Below are 20,571 nucleotides of genomic sequence, written 5' to 3' on the forward strand. Positions count from 1 at the left end.
ACTTCAAATAGCCACAGCTACCTGGCCATGATCATGAGGGACAGCCTGTCTAATGAGGTAGCCAACAGTCACACCTCTGGCGTGGTCATCATTATGGGTCATGGGGGAGGGCCAGATCTTTTCTTGATCCATCACCACTGTCTCCCACCATTGTTTGCTCCAAGTTCATCCTGTTGACCTGGACAACTCAGGATTAGGGATTGTGGCAGTGAGCCAGCACACAGAGGCTAGTCACAAAGTCATACCCCTGACAGCCTCCAATCCAGACCCCGCACCATTTAAAAATTCAACCCAATAGCTATAGACACATCCCCCACACATTTTCTATGAGAGAAACACTGCATAATAAATACTCCCAAATCCTCAGATAACCAAACAAAAAGTCCATTAAACACCGATTGAATTATCTCCAATTGCAAGATGCCCACCCATTGTTCACACCAGTTGACTACATGTCAAATGTTCCCTTGCAACCTACTGATATGCCCAAGCCCTCATACAGGTAACTGTGGCTGTCCTAGGTTTAAAATTGTTGACATGCCTTCTCCTTCTCCCTTACTCACCAGCTTCGTCAATTGGACTGCCTGTCTGTCTCTGGATGGTCTCCAATGGCCCTCCAGCCCCAGGGCACTGCCCACTGTACTTACTAGCATGGTAAAGTGGTCCGTCATTAATTGTCTCTGAAATAGACCACGTCAGGGCAGAACCTGGGGTGAACCAGGTGCCAGATTCCCAACTCTAAATGGAAATTGCGTGAATCAAACGGTCTTCATTTCACGACCAGCCTCACTGTTCCAGTAACATGCAGAGGAGATGATTATCTTCATTATAGATCTATAGGCCACCCCTCTGCAGCTACAGGAAAACAAACACAGGGTCCCCCTCCACCTCATCAGATAATATTGATGGGCTCAAGTCATTACTTCTGAAAGGCAGCATTAGCAATGCAAAGAGTATTATAATTGCTGAAAACAGGTTTCATCCAAAAGAGGCAAGCCAAATACATACAATTACAGAAGCCATGCAACAAGCAGACAAAGAGGAGTCTTATGTCCATTTATGGGAATGAGTGTTACTGGCAAGGTGAGAATTTATTCCCCATTGCCTGGGGAGAAGGTGGAAGTGAGCTACATTCTTGAACTTTTACAGTCCCTGGGAAGATGATAGTCTCACAATGCTATTAGGAGCAAAAAGGCCAGGATTTTAACCCAACGATAGAAAACCAATATGTTTCTACACCAGGATGGTCTGTGACTTAAAGGAGATTGGTCTTGCAGGTTGTGGTATTCTTGTGTGCTTGCTGCATGTTCTGCAAAAACAAAAGTCTGACCCAAACATCTCTAGTACATTTGCATATGGGTCCCAAAGGTCCTTGAAACAAGTTTGAATACATATATGCTTCTGTGTTAGCAATATAGATCAGCACCACCTTGGGGTCATCTGCTACACAAATTCGGGATTATCCATTTTCCCAAAAAAATATCCTGTAGCTAGCTCTGTCAGGGTTAGCTGACTTGAAAGCCTGCTATATAGCTAGGACAATAGCCAATAAATATTTAATTGAAAACGTGTCCCCTACATTTCACACTGGGAGATTAGCTGCCTGCTGGTTTCAATGTGTTTACTGCACCAATACAACTCAGAGCCAGAATCCAGAAAAGTACAGATTGCAAGACCATATAGCCCCAGTCGGAATAGGTTTCAGCGCCACTATGGAGTTTACAGAAGCTGTATTAATACTGTGAGTAAAGGCTGATTACAAAAGTTAGTGTTCATTAGGATCAGGAATATCCATGTAAACACTTACGTCAACACTTCAGCCCGCCACCCACTAAAAGAGAGAAAGAACATTAAATCAAGAGGAGAATCAGACCAAATTAACAATAAATCAGATCAAAGGCTATAAGAGTGAAGAATGTGCTCTTACTTTGGTCCTCCACACTCTATTGCTGAGGCCTTGACGACTGGTAATGCCTGGGCAGCAGCTGGCTCAATACTCAAAGTATTGTTCTCCACAGCAGCTTGGACTGCTTCAGTCAGCTGAGAGAGACAGGGCGAGAGAGAGCGCGCAAACAAAAAAAGACACAGATCATGGGAAAGTAGAGGCAAAAGTAAACAGGACATATAGCAAGGTAGAGTGCAAGACAAAATCAGAGCATGCAAGTCAAGCAGGACAGCAAGAAAGAGAAACAGAATAAACACTATTAAATACAAGGGCAATTCAATATTTGTTCACAAGAGTTTTATTTTACCTGTAAACCAATTGAAGTAAATAAAAAGTCAATCATGTTGCTCATTCTCTGGTCCCACCCCCAATGCGGACAGTCTCTCTAGGCAGGGAGCGAAAGCAGCCCACAGTCTCCCTCCAGTTTATTTGCCTCACTTGTTAGACTTCTTTGCCATCCTGCTGCTGAAGTGCTCCAGTCAACAAACACAGTGCTTTTGAAAGTTGAACCATCAAACACTGGGAGGAAGTTTGGAAGCATAAAGCGGGATAAAATGTGTTAAAGAACTCTCAACTGCAGTCATCAGGAACTCCCAGAAGTAGTAACCAACCCCTCAAACAGAAACCAGGTACAAAAAAACCCTCAAAAAAACAAAGGACTCATTCCTCATACACCACGAGCACCAAGCTGCCCCTTAACAAAGGCACCAGTCCAGGCACAACGTGAGGTCTATGGGCTTTCCAGAAGCTAAAGATTCATCCTCCAGAACTCTATTTGCCATCAGGCAATCATTGTGCTCTGTCTAACAGCAGCTCATTCCAAAGGGTTATCTATTTTCAGCCACCAAGCTCACCTCATGTTTGGCAAAGGAGAGACATGGGATGATATCTTCCTGGTAAATCCTCTCCAGAAATGGACAAGCCTTATCCAGGGTTGGATCCTCCTTCCACGATTGGAACTCCTCGAATAAAATCAGGTCGATCTGTAAGGAGCAAGATACGAGCATCAGGAATAGCAGTATTACCTTGAAACCAGAGGTTAGGCAGGTAAGCAAGCATCTCCTTCTTATATTAGATTAGATTACATTACATTACAGTGTGGAAACAGGCCCTTCGGCCCAACAAGTCCATACCGACGCGCCGAAGCGCAACCCACCCATACCCCTACATTTACCCCTTACCTAACACTAAGGGCAATTTAGCGTGGCCAATTCACCTGACCTGCACATCTTTGGACTGTGGGTGGAAACCGGAGCACCCAGAGGAAACCCACGCAGACACGGGGAGAACATGCAAACTCCACACACACAGTCAGTCGCCTGAGGCGGGAATTGAACCCAGGTCTCTGGCGCTGTGAGGCAGCAGTGCTAACCACTGTGCCACCGTGCCGCCCTTAGTGCCAAGGCTACTTGTATTCTCCCTACTCCCCAAACATTAACTCTCGATTACTCCATGAGCACCAAGCACACACTCCTTCAGTCTCATCACTTTTTGTAAGTATGGATGTGGAATGGCAGTAAACTGTCAATGGCTTCACATCACTAATGGGTTAATGAAATGATAAACCTGTTCTGACTCCAATAAGTCACTTACAACACAATTATTCCAGATGCATATTTTTCATTCTTCTAGTGACATTCCAAATTCGTGCCCTTGCTTATATTGTACCATAAATCACACTGGAAAACGAAACCCTAACTCCTTTCAGCTCATTTCTGTCTCAGAGATAGCAGAATAAGCATTAGCCATTAGCCTAGGCTGAAGGGTTTAATTCACCACAACACTGTCCTTCAATTCTTTTTACCCTAGTTTAACATCAAGAGGAGTAAACACAAAGTACATCTCTATGACAAAGATCATTCGCAGCAATATGACAGGACAATTGGGGCACAAGGTGACAACTGTACCTGATGCTCCTGCATTGACGATGGCTTGGTAAGATGCCCATACGGCTCAGGTGTGACATAAATCGCCCTCCCAGGTACGATGCAGAGCAGCAGAGAGAGGAGAGTGGGCACCCCTGCCTTCAGGAGCACCATGAAAAATCAGTGTTAGCAGAGTTAGAATATTAGAACAGACAGACAGGGAATTGACCATAAACCAATAGTCTCAAGGAGCACTTCTTGTGAGTTCAACTCAGCATGCCTTTTAAGATAGCATCAGGTCCCAGTTGATGAATAAATTTAGTCTTTAATTGATTGTTCACCCATTTTTAAATTCTAAATCAACACTTTTCTCTCAAAGTGCCAAACACATTCAGTGGTCACTAACAACTCGTGAGCATTTATGTGGACAGTTACAAGTATATGTTGTTGTACACTTCCCTTAACCCTCCCCTAATCAGGGCTGACAAGGGGCTTCCACCACTTACTTTTGTGTGAGGCCAGGTATTAGGTCAATAAACATGATGCCACCCCTCCAAAATCAATTTAGTACCGAGGTTCAGGTTTACTAGATTCTTCCTGAAGAAGGGCTAATGCCCGAAACGTCGATTCTCCTGTTCCCTAGATGCTGCCTGACCTGCTGCGCTTTTCCAGCAACACATTTCCATCTCTGATCTCCAGCATCTGCAGACCTCACTTTCTCCTCAGGTTTACTAGTGGCAGAGCATTAGAGCTATAGCAGACAGATTCAAGGCCCCAGCTATCTCAATCTCTGCAAACCTACAGAATTGCCCCAGTGGTGGGTTGGAGTTAAAATTACCCAGGATTTGTTCTGCTGATGTCACATTTAATCAAACAAGGTACTGAATCACATTCCCACTGAGGGGCACATATCTCGACCCAGACAGGTAGAATGAGAAACAAGCAAGGCAAGACAGCAAGGCAAGCAAGCCAGGAGAAGCAGACAAGAGAAGACCGCTAATGAGACAGACAAGTGGACAGAGAGTGATCAGAATAGTTTCCACACTCACCTCCCTACCATCTTTGCTGATTGGCTTTAACTGGGTATTCTGTGTCGCTGCCGTCACAATGGCACTACTCAAGCTTTTGTTGCGACTATGGCCCTTCTTAAAGACCACCTTAGAGGGGCTCTGGAGCTGGGGGTGCAGCTCCCTATTCGGAGAAGATGGTGTAGATGTAATCACAAGGGTCTTCAGTGCTGTTACCTCAGCCAAAAGCATGTCAATCTAAGATGGGGTGGGGAGAGGAAACAGAGAAAGTCAAACATTACCCAGCCAATCATTTGAATATGGTAGTGGATGCTAATCCTGAAGAACAAATCAATTAATTTCAGACACCCAAGAATTGATTGTAACAAGACCTGCAATATGGAAACTGAGCAGATGGGGTTTGGGCTCAGTTTAAAATTGCCCAGAGGATCCGTGCCAATGTCCTGCTCCTATCCCACATTTTTCCAATTTAAATATACTTTTCTGAGCACATGCATTAGACACTTGTAGGGAACTGCAGGATATGTCTTCGTGTCAATTGGATTCTGATGACTTCATTGAATTGAATTTGTTATTTTAACTACTGATCCACATGCAGAAAATATCCCCATCGAGTGAATCAGGCAGGTTAAATGAAAAGAGAGTCAGGACTGAGAGGCATCCAAAGAAAGTTAGCTTATATTTACATTTTCATATAGAAACAGGACCATTGACAATCTGCAAAAGGACCATTAGAAATCAGAGAATTGTTGATACAGCAAAGATGGCCATTAGTTCCACTGTGCTTGCACCTCTTGAAAGAGCTATCCTCCTCTTTCCCCACAAACCAGCAAATGTCTTCCCTTCAAAAAAGGTGTTAGTGAATTACTTTTTGAACATGGACATTTATTCAATCAGCCTTCCAGATAATACATCCCAGACCATGACTCATCCAGCTGAAATGTCGTAGCCAATGTTGTATTTGGTTTTTGTTTGACAATCACCTTAAATCTGTGCCTTATGATTATCAAATCTTCTGCCACTTGAAACAATTTATTTACTCTATCAAAACTATTCAAGATGTTGAATACCTTCAAATTGTCCGCAGTCTCTCCGCTCTTGTCCAGGCTCTCCACATACATAAATCTTTAAATCATTGATACCATTCTAATAAACCCCCTGTAAACCATCTCCAAGCCCATCCTATTCTTCCTCATGTGTGGGACAGAGAGTTGGCCATAATCTACAGCTGTGAGCTAATTAGCATTTTGTAAAAAAAAAGATTAGCACAGCTGCCTTCCTTTCACACATAAATCTTTCCAATGAAAAAGCCTGCATTAGATTTTTTTTAAGGAAATGGCCATCTCATCTTGCCATGTCACCTTTGAAGGATTTGTCTCTTGATACCAAGATCTCTATCTTCCTGCACTATTTTAATACTGTCTCATTTCCCTCATTGCCTCTTCTCATTCTTAATGAAATTAATCACTTCACACTTTTCCCTGCCAGGTGCTTATTTATTTCACCAGTTTGTTTATCTCCTTAAGTTACTGCCCCCTCACCACCTGCTTTATTTCTAAGTTTCATGACATTTGCAATCCTTAAAATTATAGCACATTCCTAAATCCAGGTAATTACCCTTATATGAAAGAGAGCAGTGGACCCAACTGTGACTTCTCAGGTCTACCATTGCACACATGCTTTCCCTAGTCTGAAAAACAACTATGCATGTCAGTTGCGGTCTCTTAGGTAATTTCACATTCACTCAGCCACTGTCCTTTTAAACCCACCGTTTTGCTACAAACTTTTACCACAAAATAAATTCTAAGTTTGAGATCCAGAAAATGGTATAAAGAATCCTGGAACATCTTGCATGTACTCAATGACACCCAAACGTTATTTGCACTTTCAACAAGCAGAAATATAGAAAATAAAAGTAGGCCATTTGACCCTTCAAGCCTACTCCACCATTCAATATGATCATGGTTGATCATCCAACTCAGTACCACATTTCCACTTTTTCTCCATGGCTCTAAAGTAAATATATCTGACTCCTTGAAAACATTCAATATTTTGCTGTCAACTACTTTGTGGAAAATAATTCCATAGGCTCACCACTCTCTGGGTGAAGAGATTTCTCATCTCAGTTCCCTCTGTCCTTTAATCACCTCAACCACTCAGGAGACTACACAACAAACTATGGTCAATATTGAAGACCAGGGTCAGCTCCTTCTGAAAAAGATGTTGCTACAACTTGAAGCTATAATGCTACAAATCCTTCTGAATCACCCTACAAGTCATCAGGTAGCTTGTGGGACACACGTCTGACCACATGGTGAGGAGAAGTTACCTACCTTGCCTTGGGCTTCTCGGAGTTGCTTCTCAGCTGTGGCCTGTTTAGTGTTTGCTTCCCGCACCATCTTATGCGCTTCCTGTTCATAAGAAACAGTAACAATTACTGACCATGAGCAAAGAGCATGGGTTAGATGACAGGGTCAAAGGACAACAGCTCAAGAATATATTGGCATCAAACACCCAGGTTTGAAGCCCCAGAAATCACAGAGTTGGCAATACCTCAAAGAGACTGGCTGTCAGCTCTTCCAGTTCCTGCTCCAATTGCTCCCGCACTTTAGATAGTTTCTCACATTCTTCATCCTTGAGCTTCAGCTCCTAAAACAAGGAACAAAGACATGTCAGTCACATCAATGACTTAGGAGAATAAATGGAGCGTCCAATGCAGTACAGAACCAGGAATGGCTCCAAGCCTAATATCAATTCAGTGATAATTTCACCCAGGATGGAAGTAAATTTGGCAATAGTCAGCCATTCTCGGGGTGGACTAAGAAGTCACATGACACCAGGTTATCATCCAATGGACTTACTTGAAACAACAAGCTTTTGGAACACTGCTCCTTTGGTACCTGACAAAGGGGCAGAGCTCCAAAAACTCGTCATTTCAAATAAACCTGTTAGTCAATACTCTATTCTCAGAAGTCACACGACACCAAGTTTACAAGAACGGTACCTGGACTTCAGGGGTTAAGTTAGGAGGACAGATTATATAAATTATGCCTGTTTTCTCTAGAATTAAGAAGGTTAGGGGTTAAGCAAAATCTCCAAGCTGACAGGAAAGGACACGTAGATAAAGATCAACTGTTTCCATTAGTTGGAGACTTTAGAACAATGGGGCTTAGTCTGAGAATTTAGGCTCAGACCATTTAGGAGAGATGGTAAGAAGCACTTCTTCAAAGAATAGTCAAGGTTTGAACTTTATTCCACAAATAGCAGTTCATTTTTAAAATTGGAAACAGATAATTTTTTGTAAAGATAAGGTCTGAAGAGATACAGGCCAAAGTAGGTATATAGCGTTAGATCACAGATCAGCCATGATCTCATTGAGCAGCAGGACAAGTCAGGGGCTTCTGTTCCTTGGCACCATTTCTCTCACCCTTACCCTGTACCCCACATATAATCACCCACGTCATGCTCCAAATCCCTGTCCAGATACACTTATTGGTAAACACTTGTGTGCATGAACATCAGATGTGAGCTAAGGATGGAAAGATGACAGGACTGTGAGGTGTAGTCCATAATAGCTTTACAGTCAAAGACAGCTGAAAAGGTGGAATGAGTTCTAAAACAAAGGGTGGCTAAAATACACAATGATAACAATGCTACTGCATAGGAGTATCAGCTGTGTCAAAAGTTGACGGTAAGGTGATTTGATGCAATGCAGACCAAGAGGCTACACAGTCTAATAAACTCTATGCTGTTCAGCTGTCAAGGTAGAGGTGTGTTTCACATCCCAAAGTGGAATCCTCAAAAATAACCAACCAGCTCAATTAACGGATGGTTCCTGCTGCATGGTAACGTTTATCCATAGATGGGTAAAAAAAGGGTAAATCAGATGGTCAGCTCTAGCTTTTATATAGTCTTTACTACAGATCTAAAGTGCAAGATGTCTCCATCATATTCAGTTATAAATATATGCTCAGGAATGAATGTGCTAACATTTCATTTGCCACAATCAAAAATGTAGAGCAGACAGTAAACTGCAGATTCCTTCAACCCGGTTTTATTCTATTTACTTGTACCCTCTCAAGTAAGCATCATTCAACAAAATACACAAATATTTATACTAAAACATTTAAGCAGAACTAGAAAGCTTTTGAAGTCATACACTGCAACCTGCACTCTTACCCTCTGCGCCTTTGCCAGCTCCTCCTTCAGCCGTTCTGATCCTTTCTCCCGTATTTCCACAGAGGAACTCCGCAGCCGGGAGAGGTGGTACGCATTGCGAAGCATCTCCTCGCTCATGGGTTCAGAGGCTTCCTGCTGAGCTTTTGCTGCATGCTGCTCAGATCCTGCTTCATCATCCCCAGGCATTGCCTCCTTCCAGGTGCTGAGCACAGTTTTACTGGCCAAACACTGGCTCCCAGCAGTTAGCTTCTGATCCCTGATGAGACGAACAAATTAGGACCATCAGGAGTAGGTATAACTCAGTCAAAGCAACATAGCACAGCTTCAATCTTTCACAAAGAAAAACAAATTCAGCTGGTCTGGCAGCATCTGTGGAGACAGAAACAGTCAACTGTGACCCTTCCTCAGATTTCTGTTTTTCTCTTCAAAGATTAGTCAGATCTGCCAAGTTCTCTTGAAACTTTTATTTATCGTTTGTCTGAGATCTCCAGCATCTGCAGTTTTGTTGTTTCATTTTAGTGTTAAATCTTTAACTGGGTACAAAATGTGAGAAAAAAAGCACGATACAGGAAGGACAAGAGAAAGGATGGAAAAAGAGGTAAAGACTCTGAGAATGAGCAAGGGTGAAAGAATAAGAATAATAAAGGGATTAAAAGTAAAAGAGGCATTGAGACCAAAAGATTGAGAATAAAGATCTACAGTGGGAAGAAAAAGAGTAGCAGAGCTGAATAGGAAAAAGACACAAGGACAAGTAATTGAAAAAAACTTCAATGGTGAACAGGGACGGAGTTGTGAATCCACACATTTATAAAACATTGCAAGTTGTGAAGATAAAAGTCAACTGCAGGCCACAGCCTGTAACTGAAAATCAGAATTTAAGAAACACTAGATGGCGACCACACTCCATTGGGAAGACTGGGCATTTATCCTCAAATTTTCTTCCCTTACGGGAATTGGTAGGGTGCAGAGTGAAGCCATTTGGCCAATTGTGTCTGCATCTTCACATCCATCTGCACAGATGACAGGATTGAGATGGAAAACCTGGCACAGATTTCTGAGCTTCTAAAGCTGGAGTCATTAACAATCATTTTGTGCTGCAGGACTTGCATATTGCTGAGAAAAAAAAAGATACATTTTCCAAAGTTTTTCATCAGGACAATTTGCAATAAATAGCAATGTAAAAGGAAATCAATTCTTTCGTTTCATGCTGTTACTGTGCAGTAGCACTGAGTGGAGTGCGCCACTAACAGAATGTAGACATCAAGCTAATGAATTTCAGCATCATGGAGATATTAGGTACACCACAAAGACTGGCAGATTACATTAAACAGCTTATTCCTACTGTTGTTTGCAACCAAAGTACCCAACCAGGCAATGCTTGCAAAACTCCCAATGAACAACATTTACTAAATAAAGTCTGTGCACACAAAAATCTACACTGATAAACAATTGGGAGATTGCTAGTCCCATTTGCAGTGTGGTACACTTTCACATACATAGCACCCTAACTTTTGCAGACAGAAAGAATGTGTACACACTGCATCCATTTCAACTCAAAACAGGTGACCGCTTATTCCCTGGTTCATTTCCCAGGGGAATGCCTTTAATGAGCATCAACCCGACTGTTTAAATTTAAGCAAGTTTGTCAATTAATGGTCAGTCATTATCTAGGAAAAAAAGCTTATTCACTGAACAGATTAATTACTAAATGAATTAATAACATGTTAAAAACAAGAAAAAGGTGAATAAGATCAGCTTAAAAAACAGATTGGTCTCTAAAATTGTTCATAAAAAGAGATGATTGAACATAGCAGCTATTGTAGTGGCCATCTTATCGGTAGCACGGATGTTGACAGTTGATTTCAATATCCTTAGTTTTGCAGAATAGTTACAATTCTATAGGTCTGATTCCTTTTGACCATGACTGAATTCCATATGCAGGGTAAGGGAGAGTCAATTTATTGTCCTGTTTCCTTTAGTTTAAACTAGTTTGCGGCACCCAGATATTAAACCTCCAACACAGGAGTGACTCAGGAGTAGATCTTAGACTGTAAAAAACACTCAAACCCAAGCTAGTACAGACAACATTCACTCCTACTAGTACACTCTAGTAGAGTTAAAACTGGTTTTCTTAGCCTTGTTCTTATGTTCTTCAAAAGGAACAACATTTCTGCAGTTTGAGACCTAATCCACAGGGGGATGGCTTGCTTTTGAGCACAGGATCATTAGCCCCTTTGATTACTTCTGACTACAAAGACAACATGTCCAGTCCATTTGAAGTTTCTAGCTATTGCATCCTATCAGTCCCACACAATTTTTCATATTTGCAGTTACTTGGTCTCTGTAGAAACAGAAACAGAAACAAAAAACACATTTTAGAACCAAGCGCTAAACATTCCAGTTTTACTTTGGGGTTCCAACCACCAACTGGCATTACATCATACAGAGAAACAGAATGTAAAGTGTTCATGGAACAACAGGAAAAGCAGTGCTTTCAGGGCGAAATAGAGGGCAGAAAGCCAGCCAGGCCAAATAAAAATCCACACACCAACAGGGAGACTTAAAGAACCATCCCTGGGCTGCGACCCACAGGAATGAAGAATCAACATAGGAATCACTCCATTCCCCAGATATTTGGACTGAGAGGGTTGCCAGTGTCAATATCAATTGCTGCTGTCTGCTGGAACTACAGTAGACTCAGGCCTATTGCAGCTGCTTTATAGCCAGGCCAATAGTGTCGTATTCAGCTCTCAGAGGGACACTGTTACTTAGGCCACACAGCAACAAAATTACACAGGTAATCTCCCATCTAAATATCCACAGGTGCGCATACACATTGGTCTCACCCAAGGACATTCTTACGGGGCATAAAATGCCCCAGTTATCATACTCCAAACTAAGTAGAATTTACATATAGTGGACTTTTTAAAAAGAGATTTCAAAAAAAAGTGATCCACTTGCAGAAGAGATGGCTATCAGGTGGTGATCTTTTGTGGTTTCTATACAGGAATGTTTAACTCAAAATTTTTAGGATCTATGGGATTTGAATTGATGTCTCAGGACACAAACCTGGAGTTCTGGACATCTACCTCAGTGACATGACCACTACTGCACCACCCCCACCCCCCACCTCCCCCCTCCTAGGAGAGGTGTGTCTGTTTTGGCACTTACACTTTTGGGAATGTGTGTGAATAACGATCTTTTTTCCTTTGGATTTAAAATACCAGTAGCTTACCTTCAAGTCTATTCCTAAAAGTCACAATACCAAGCAATTTTAAAAGATTCACTTTAAAATAAACATTTTATGAATGACCAAGAGATTTTGTAAGATAAATCAGAGCAGGACTTATCTACTCAAATGGTAGGGTTCTGGAGAGTGTTGCTAAACAAAGAGACCGAAGAGTGGAGGTTCATAGGAGAGCGAAGGCAGTGTCGGGTACACTTGTTTTTGTTGGTCAATGTTTTGACTATAGGAATTGGGACGTCATGTTGCAGCTATTCAGGACATAGGTTTGGCCATTATTGGAATAGTGCGTGCAATTCTGGTCTCCCTCCTATAAAAAGGATGTTGTGAAACTTGAAAGGGTTCAGAAAAGATTTACAAGGACTTTGCCAGGATTGGAAAATTTGAGCTATAGGGAGAGGCTGAATAGGCTGTGGCTATTTTCCCTGGAGCATTAGAGGCTAAGGGGTGACCTTGTAAAGGTTTATAAAATCATGAGGTGCGTGGATAGTCTAAACAGACAAAATGATTTTCCCCAGGGTATGAGAATCCAAAACTACAGGGCATATGTTTAAAGTGAGGAGGGAAAAAATTTAAGAAGGGACCTAAGGGGCAACCTTTTCACGCAGTGTGGAGAGTGTGTGGAATGAGCGGGCAGAGGAAGTAGTGGAGGCTGGTACAATTACAAAATTTAAAAAGGCATCTGCATGGGCATATGAACAGGAAGGCAGGGTTTATAGTGACATGGGCCAAAAACTGGCAAATAGGGCGAAGTTCATTTTGGATATCTGGTCCAAATGGGGTCTGGTTCCATGCACTGACGATGTGCAATGGGGGAATGTTACCCCACCACCTCTCTCCTAATAATAGACATTCTATTTGTACTCCATAAACCCAATTCACAAGTTTAGTCAGCAGGAATACAAGTTATGTAAAGTGAACATTTCAGTATCAAGTGAGGAAGAGATCAGGGTTTGATCAGGCGTGCAAAGATGCCATTTGAGATGTCCCACTGCCACTACAAGACTGCTGGTGGCGATAGAATTGCAGTCAAACAAGAGTCAGTGCCTGCTGCAGTGCAGACAGAAAAATGGAAAGAAATGGAATGGAAGCAAGCCAAAAGCATGGGATGTGTTTCAGATTAGTAAGTGAAATGGCTGCTGATGCTGGCCACATTTTAAGTGGTATAAGCAACTTCTTTGAAAAACACGTACCTTCCCATTTTAGGAACAAAATGGGATTGTAAACTGGTGAAAGATTCATTAGTGCAGTCAGTTTCATACAAGACCATTAGACGGATTCTTCCTGCTTCAAAACATTAGGCGAGAGGACAAACTGATCACAAGACAGGCACTCACTCAACGTACAACATCTCTATACAAACCAGTCTGGATAACAGGAAAAAGCTTGAACATTTTTGAAAAGCTAACATAATAATACTTAATATGTGAAAACAAGTAATTCAATAGTACATGCAAAGCAATGGAATCGCCAACCTATGACCTTTACTGTCATTTAGCACTTGCTAACAAGTATGATTAACTAGCGACAGGGAATTTCCTTGGTGGACATGGGCTCTGGCGGCCCCCGTGTGGCTGATAAACTTGATCCTAGAAGAGCATCTCTGACCATGAATTTGGAACGTGCTTCCAAGAGCTAGAATTGGTCCTTGGTCTAGAGACCATTGGCATTCCTTCTTCCAGTTCATTTCCTGCATTTCCTCTTGCTGCCCTATGTTCTTTAAGAATTGCCCCTTCACGTAGGAGTTTCCTCCAAGTCAGTCTCTTCTGAATGTTAGTGTCCCATGGATTGACATCTATGCTCTATTTCTTGAGTTAAGCCTTCAAGGAATCTTGGAAACACTTCTTTTGTCCACCTCTCATTCGAGTACCTTCCTTGAGCAGCTGAATGAAGGTGGTTTTGTTTTGGCAGTTGGAACTTGGACAACCTAAACACATGGCCAGTTTATTCCAGATGATCATATTCTTGATGCTGGTGTTGTCAGCTGCTTCAAGGATATTGTTGTTAGTATGGCTGTCCTCCTGCTGATGTGGAGAACCCATCACAAACAAACAAATCATGTTGCTGGTACCTCAAAAAGGCCTTGATGTGACATCTATATCCAAGTAGTCAGAGTCATACAGAACAGTCAGAAAGATGACCACATTGTATAAAAGGATCTGGTACTAGCACAGACGTCAGTGGAAGATTCTCGTCCTTCGGTGTTCAAAAGGCAGCACACGCAGACTGGATAAAATGTTGAATCACCCCATTGATGGCGAGTGAGGATTTTGTCAATCTTAAAAAGGAGAGGTGAACTTGAAACTGACCTGGCATGAGTGGCAAAGGATGCATGATTTCCTGAGGCGGAAGCTAATTCTTCCACAACTTTCCGTGAAAGCTGTAAGCGAGGCTTGAAGATTCCATTCAGAGAGAGAGCAAAGGTGATATTTTCATCTGCATGCTGAAGTTGCACAAATGAGGTCAGTGCTGTTTTCTACTGGGATTTCAACTGGTTGGAGGTTGAAAAGTTCGCTGTCCATCCTGTAGACAATGCCCACATCACTATGAAGCTTGTTCTTGACAAAGATGAGGAATGATGGCAGTGAAGATGAAGAAATGGTTGGGAAGGGGTGATGATGCATCTCTGCTTGACCTCAAAAAAAGAATGTTATATAACCACTGGTGAGGATCACTGACATAGTGCCATGGATGAGATGAAGGATGTTGATGGTCAGCCAGCCTTTGACAGGACCTTAAATACCACTTCCTGATTGGAGTGAAAATGGTTGGTCAAGTTGATCAAGACCATGTAAAGAGTGGTTAGTATTGTCCCTGGCATTTCTCTTGGATTGCTGAGTAGTGAAAAATCATATTGCTAATTCCATGGTTTGTTCAAAAGTCACAATGGCTTTCAGGAAGGATTTCTTTCGGAATTATGAGAAGGTGCCTAACAAGAATTTCGGTGATGATCTTCCCAGTATTAGAGAGTCGAGATTCCTCTATAATTCCCATAGACTGTCTTGTCTCCTTTCTTGAGGAAAAAAAAGGTGCTGATGGTGGTGTCCCCAAGATCGGCAAGGATTTCGGCCTTGTCCCAGATTTTCAGGAACAGTTGTTGTGGATGAAGGGTAAGCTCAGCTCCTTCAAGTTTGAAATTCACCACCAGAAATCCAACTACTCCTGCAGCTTTTCTATTCTTCCTGTGTCTAATAGAGGCTTTAAATGTCCACCACACTGGGTGGGAGTCCAAGATCATCTTTGATAGGGGATTTCCTTAAAAAAAAAAAGTCCTCATTGATGATGACATGACTGTTTCAAATATCTAAAACTGTCTCTCCCTTGGAGACAGATGTTTTGACTAACAGAGGGTTCAATTCTTACTCTGCACTGGTTTGAGGCCAAGGGAGTTGAAAGGAATTATCAGGAATGTGCTTTGGCAAGCTTATGCCCAAAACTTTGATTCTCCTACTCCTCAGATGCTGCCTGACCTGCTGTGCTTTTCCAGCATCACACTTCTAATCTCCAGCCCTCACTTTCTCCTTAAGGCCAAGGGACCTGGGTTTGTATACCACCTTGGTGACACTGAAAAAAACCCAGGTAAAGTCAGAGGAGGAACAACCAGACAAAACACAACCCAACCCAAAACAGGTCCTCAACTGGCAGAAGATATTTGAGATATAAAATCAACCTTTGCTGTCAGACACAAAGTACAGTTCACTTCACTGAAGGGGGGAAACTAAGCAGCGAATATGCAGAGTGCATTCTGGGAAAGTCTGCTCTTTTCCCTCCTAATGAATTCTGGGCCCTTAGCTTGAATTTACCAGCATCTTGAACCCACCATAACGCAAAGATGTTCCTGAAAACAATTTGTTGTTTCAAAAATGTAAATGAAGTAGCTGCACAGACTTCAATGAAGTTTTACAGGAAGCTGATTCTCACACTGCGCTAAATATGGGTTTTTTTTTTAAATCTCAGCCCATATCTACAACCATCCCAGGAGCAGTGCTTTCAGAATGCAAAAATCACAATGTCAGTTCCAGCCATTGGTCAAGATCTATCAAAGGGCTGATCAGGCTCAACGGCTAGATGGCTAAACTCTGCTCCCAAGTTTAGGGCAGATGACAAACTGAAAGAGGGGGCATAAAAAGGCTTAGATTTATAAAATGCAGGATACCTCAAAAGATCTTTTCCAAAAAAAAAACTGAAAGAAGCCCAGAGGCAAGTGGCTGATTAGAGTCATACAAAATACTTATTTAACTAATTAAAATGTATTTTAAGGACAAATTAATGTCACAAAAATGATAAAAAGGTTCACTATATATTTTTTCCTCTTTCATGAAGTTGATGAACCGTAAAATATTCTTTGGCTTTACAACATTGTAAACACATGTTTTTCATCCTTTCAAAGCATTTAGGTCGGGGTTTCTTTTGATGCACCGTACAAGACTGGATAAGAACCTCTATCTAACACAGTCTAGGAAGTTTGGCCAGAACCTGCTGGAGACATCACTGGCTACCAGAGGTATCCAGGTGTACCTGCTCTTGTTGCTCTAGCACTATATAAAGGAAAACAGATAGTTTCAAAAAGGGCCATAAAGGCCTTAAAAACTGAAGCAAATTAATTTACTTCACCCATGGCAGAGCCGAAATGATCACAGTTCCAGTCTAATGGCCGGCATGGAGATGTTACTGCACAGAGTTGGATGGAGGAAGGGTTTGCAATCCAAAGCACTGAAAAAGACCTGGAATGCTGCATACAGAATCACAAAGACTCAAACAGACGCAGACGTATCCTTGCCTTGTTCTGGCGTGATAGTTGACTCTTCAAAAATCAAGTCACAACACAGAAGATAAATTGCCACCAATGAGCTCTTTCATAATTTAAGAGAAACGGCATCAGAAATCCCACTTTATATGTTATCTTCTCGGGGTTGTACCACTGGCAGGCCAGTTACAGCAAGTGAAGGAATTTAAGAATTCGAAATTAATTGTAATTGTCATGTGTACTCATAGGGATACTGGAATAGTGAAGAGTGTACAAAGTTGCCACTCGGAGCACCATTTTAGCTACAAGGTAGTTAACTACAAAAAGAAAAAATTAAGTACATTATTGACTTTGAACTTAGCTTTACAGTTCTTCTCGATATAAAGTGAGGGGAAGATTCCCCAACAGCTGTTCACTCAAAGCTTTACTGGAGACTAAGATCCTGAAAATATTGAAGATTCAAACCAGCAATATGGGATTGTAGCTTAGAAACCAATAATGCTACCAACTGATTCAACTAAAACACGAAATTGCATATTTATCTTCATGCAATATTTAATGTTCCTTTTAATACCATTACTGGAAAAAAAACTGTAAATCAACATTCCAATGAGAATTCAGAGTATTGTTTTATTCTTCAGAGAATGTCTTTGAGAAGTCAAAACCAGAATTCCATTTGGTTAGAACTAAGTAAAATAAAATAAAATGAGCCATTGCATTACTTGGTACATTTTATAAGCCACCAAATAGCAGGAGAAACAGAGGAAAGCAAAAGATAAGGAGTTGCTTAAGGTGTGCAAAAACTACAAGTTCATAGCAAAAGACTTCAACTAACGCAATACTGAATTTAGTTTCCTGACAGAAAAAGTGAAGAAGAATTTCAGAAGTGTGTGCCCAGTGGCAAAGAAGTTATTATATGTAGCCCTGGGAAATGAAAGGAGTCAAGTGTAAAATGTCAGTTGGCAGCACATTGAAAATATAATGTTCATAACATCAAATTTTAGATTAACAAAGAAATTGAATACAAAATTGGCTTGAAGGCAGAAAGTAGAGGGTGGTGGTGGAGGGCTGCCTTTCAGACTAGAGGCCTGTGACCAGCATATGCCACAAGGATCAGTGCTGAGCTCACTTTTGTCTGTCACTCAAATGTTGTGGATGTGAATATAGGTGGTGTGGTTTGTAAGTTTGCAAATAAAACCAAGGTGGTGTAGTTGACAGTGAAGATCTTAAGAGTACAATGGAAATTAATCAGAAGGGCTAATAGGCTGAGGAATGGAAGATAGAGTTTAATTTAAATGTGAGGTGTTACATTATTGATAAGTCAAATAAGGACAGGACTTATACAGTTAAATGTAGCTAGAGCCCTGGGAAGTGTTGACAAATGATGAGACCCGGGTGTATACATGCATGGTTCCTTGTAAGTGGAGTCATGGGTAGACAGGTTAGTGAAGGTGATTGGCACACTTGTCAGATTAGTCAGAACATCGAGTACAGGAGTTAGAATGTCATGTTACGGCTGTGTAAGACATTGATGAGGTTACCTATAATACTGCATATTATTCTGGCCACCCTTCTACTGGAAGGATATTGTTAAATTGGAGAAGGTGCAGGCGATATTTACAAGGATGTTACTGGGACTGAAGGGTTGGAGTTTAAAGTGAGATGATGAACAGGCTGAACAAGGAGAAAGAGGCTGAGGGGTGATCTTAAAATCACGGATAGGTTAACAAGCCAAGATTTTATTCCTCGGGCAGGGAGTCCAAAACTAGAGGGCATAGGCTTATGGTGAGGGGAAAGATTTAAAAAACAAAAACCTGAAGGGTAACTTTTCCACAGAGGATGATGCATGTCTGGAATAAGCTGCCAGAGGAAGGGATGTTGCAGGCTGATACAATTGCAACATTTAAAAAGGCATCTGGATGGGTATATGATTAGGAAGGGCTTGAGAGTGATATGGGCCAAGTGCTGGCAAATGGGACAAGGTCAGATTGGGAATGTCTGGACCAACGGATCTGTTTCTGTGCTATGACTAAGTCAGCTGGAATTAAATTCCAATTATTTAATCTAAAATTATGATGGCATTGATTGGTTTGATTAGCTCCAACACTACAGGTGGGAGAATGGAATAACCATTATATAATTCAAAAGATAAGCAAGGTTGTAAGGTTGGTTCAGTTATGTTTACAACCATCAGCTTCTTTAAAATTCAGTTGTCAGTTATTTAAAATCATGGACTCCAGCACCTGTGTGTGTCAGAATATTTCAAAGAACCAATCAAACATTTGAAATCAGAGACAGTCAGAATAGAAATTTCAAGAGATACACGATATCAGTGTAGCACCTATAACATTAGGCAATAGAGGAAATGAGCACTCAGCATTCAAAGTGAGTTCCAAACATTAGTAATTCAGTCAAGCTACAAAAATAAAAAAGCATCTTATGTCATTACATTTAGAAAGTATGTTTCTGTAAATAGAATGCATTTAGTCACCTTTTTTGATGATAAAACTCAAAGTCTGAAACAAGTTCTAATGATGTGATTCACTCCCAGCTATTTTTAAATACAAAATAGAATCTGTGCACGAACTGTCGTACTTAAAGATAATTAATGGGAAAGTTTTTCTTAGTTGCCATCCTAGGCATGTTACTCAAAGCAATTAGGGGGAAAGTGAGGGTGCAATAGAGTTCAACTAAGTTCAGTGATCCAGCTCTGCTCAGTGGTTAGTATTACTGCCTCAGGTTCAATTCTCACCTCATTCGACATTCTCCCTGTGACTGCATGGGTTTCCTCCCACAAACCAAAAGATGTGCAGGTCAGGTGAACTGGCTACGTTAAATTGCCCATAGTGGAAATAAGCTTTATTCCTAATGAAGGGCTTTTGCCTGAAACGTCGATTTTACTGCTCCTCGGATGCTGCCTGAACTGCTGTGCTTTTCCAGCACCACTAACCCAGAATCTACAGTCATTGTCTTTACCTAAATTGCCCATAGTATTAGGTGTAATAGTCAGGGGTAAGTATAGGGTAGGGGAATGGGTCTGGGTGGGTTACTCTTCCGAGGGTCAGTGTAGACTTGTTGGGAATCTAATTATATCGAAAGAAATCTGTTCACAGGATTGAGGCTGCCATTGGCAATGTGGGAATGAAAGAAGACAGTGCCACCTGTAGCACCCCCCCCCACCCCATCATCGGGAAACCATGAGAAGTTACTCTATTTTATCCCTTGAGATCAAACCCTTGGCCCACATGGATGTTTATTTTCTTCTTGCTATTTTTCAAAACCCATATTCTCTCTACAGAACTACACTGTCATGTGAACGTGCGAGTTTGGGATAAAGCGGATATAATTTAATTCCACATAGAAGCTTTGTTAACCAGTTTGACTACTTATGGGAAGAATAAGATTATAAACAAGTTATTTTTGAGTTTAGTACATAAAATCTGGTGTAAGTTTGTATTACTATCCAGAATTAAAAAACAAATTGACCTTTTATGAATAAAATACACTTTAAGCACCGCTTCTGTAGTGCTTGGGATTGATTACCCATGCACTCCTCCCAGACT

The 20,571-nt window shown here is 41.3% G+C and overlaps 1 protein-coding gene across 8 annotated transcripts in view; it reads right to left on the minus strand.

Moving 5' to 3' along the window:
- Positions 1–1,597: 1,597 nt before the first annotated feature.
- The window catches only part of LOC122548009 (guanine nucleotide exchange factor for Rab-3A-like), a 42,549-nt gene continuing 23,575 nt past the window's right edge, over positions 1,598–20,571 (minus strand). For 5 of the 8 annotated variants that reach the window (XM_043686567.1, XM_043686568.1, XM_043686565.1 and 2 more), the window contains 8 exons: positions 9,018–9,273; positions 7,392–7,487; positions 7,172–7,249; positions 4,860–5,075; positions 3,853–3,969; positions 2,800–2,928; positions 1,928–2,040; positions 1,603–1,831 (listed from right to left, as the gene is read on the minus strand). In XM_043686567.1, coding sequence (XP_043542502.1) covers positions 1,804–1,831; positions 1,928–2,040; positions 2,800–2,928; positions 3,853–3,969; positions 4,860–5,075; positions 7,172–7,249; positions 7,392–7,487; positions 9,018–9,203 — 963 coding nt within the window. In that variant the 5' untranslated portion in view covers positions 9,204–9,273 and the 3' untranslated portion in view covers positions 1,603–1,803. Of the gene's footprint in view, positions 1,832–1,927; positions 2,041–2,799; positions 2,929–3,852; positions 3,970–4,859; positions 5,076–7,171; positions 7,250–7,391; positions 7,488–9,017; positions 9,274–20,571 lie in introns of all 8 variants that reach the window. The other 3 variants (XM_043686563.1, XM_043686564.1, XM_043686566.1) reach the window with 3 other exon arrangements.

The sequence above is a fragment of the Chiloscyllium plagiosum genome, unplaced genomic scaffold, assembly GCF_004010195.1.
Source record: "Chiloscyllium plagiosum isolate BGI_BamShark_2017 unplaced genomic scaffold, ASM401019v2 scaf_6019, whole genome shotgun sequence".
Taxonomy (NCBI): Eukaryota; Metazoa; Chordata; class Chondrichthyes; order Orectolobiformes; family Hemiscylliidae; genus Chiloscyllium; species Chiloscyllium plagiosum.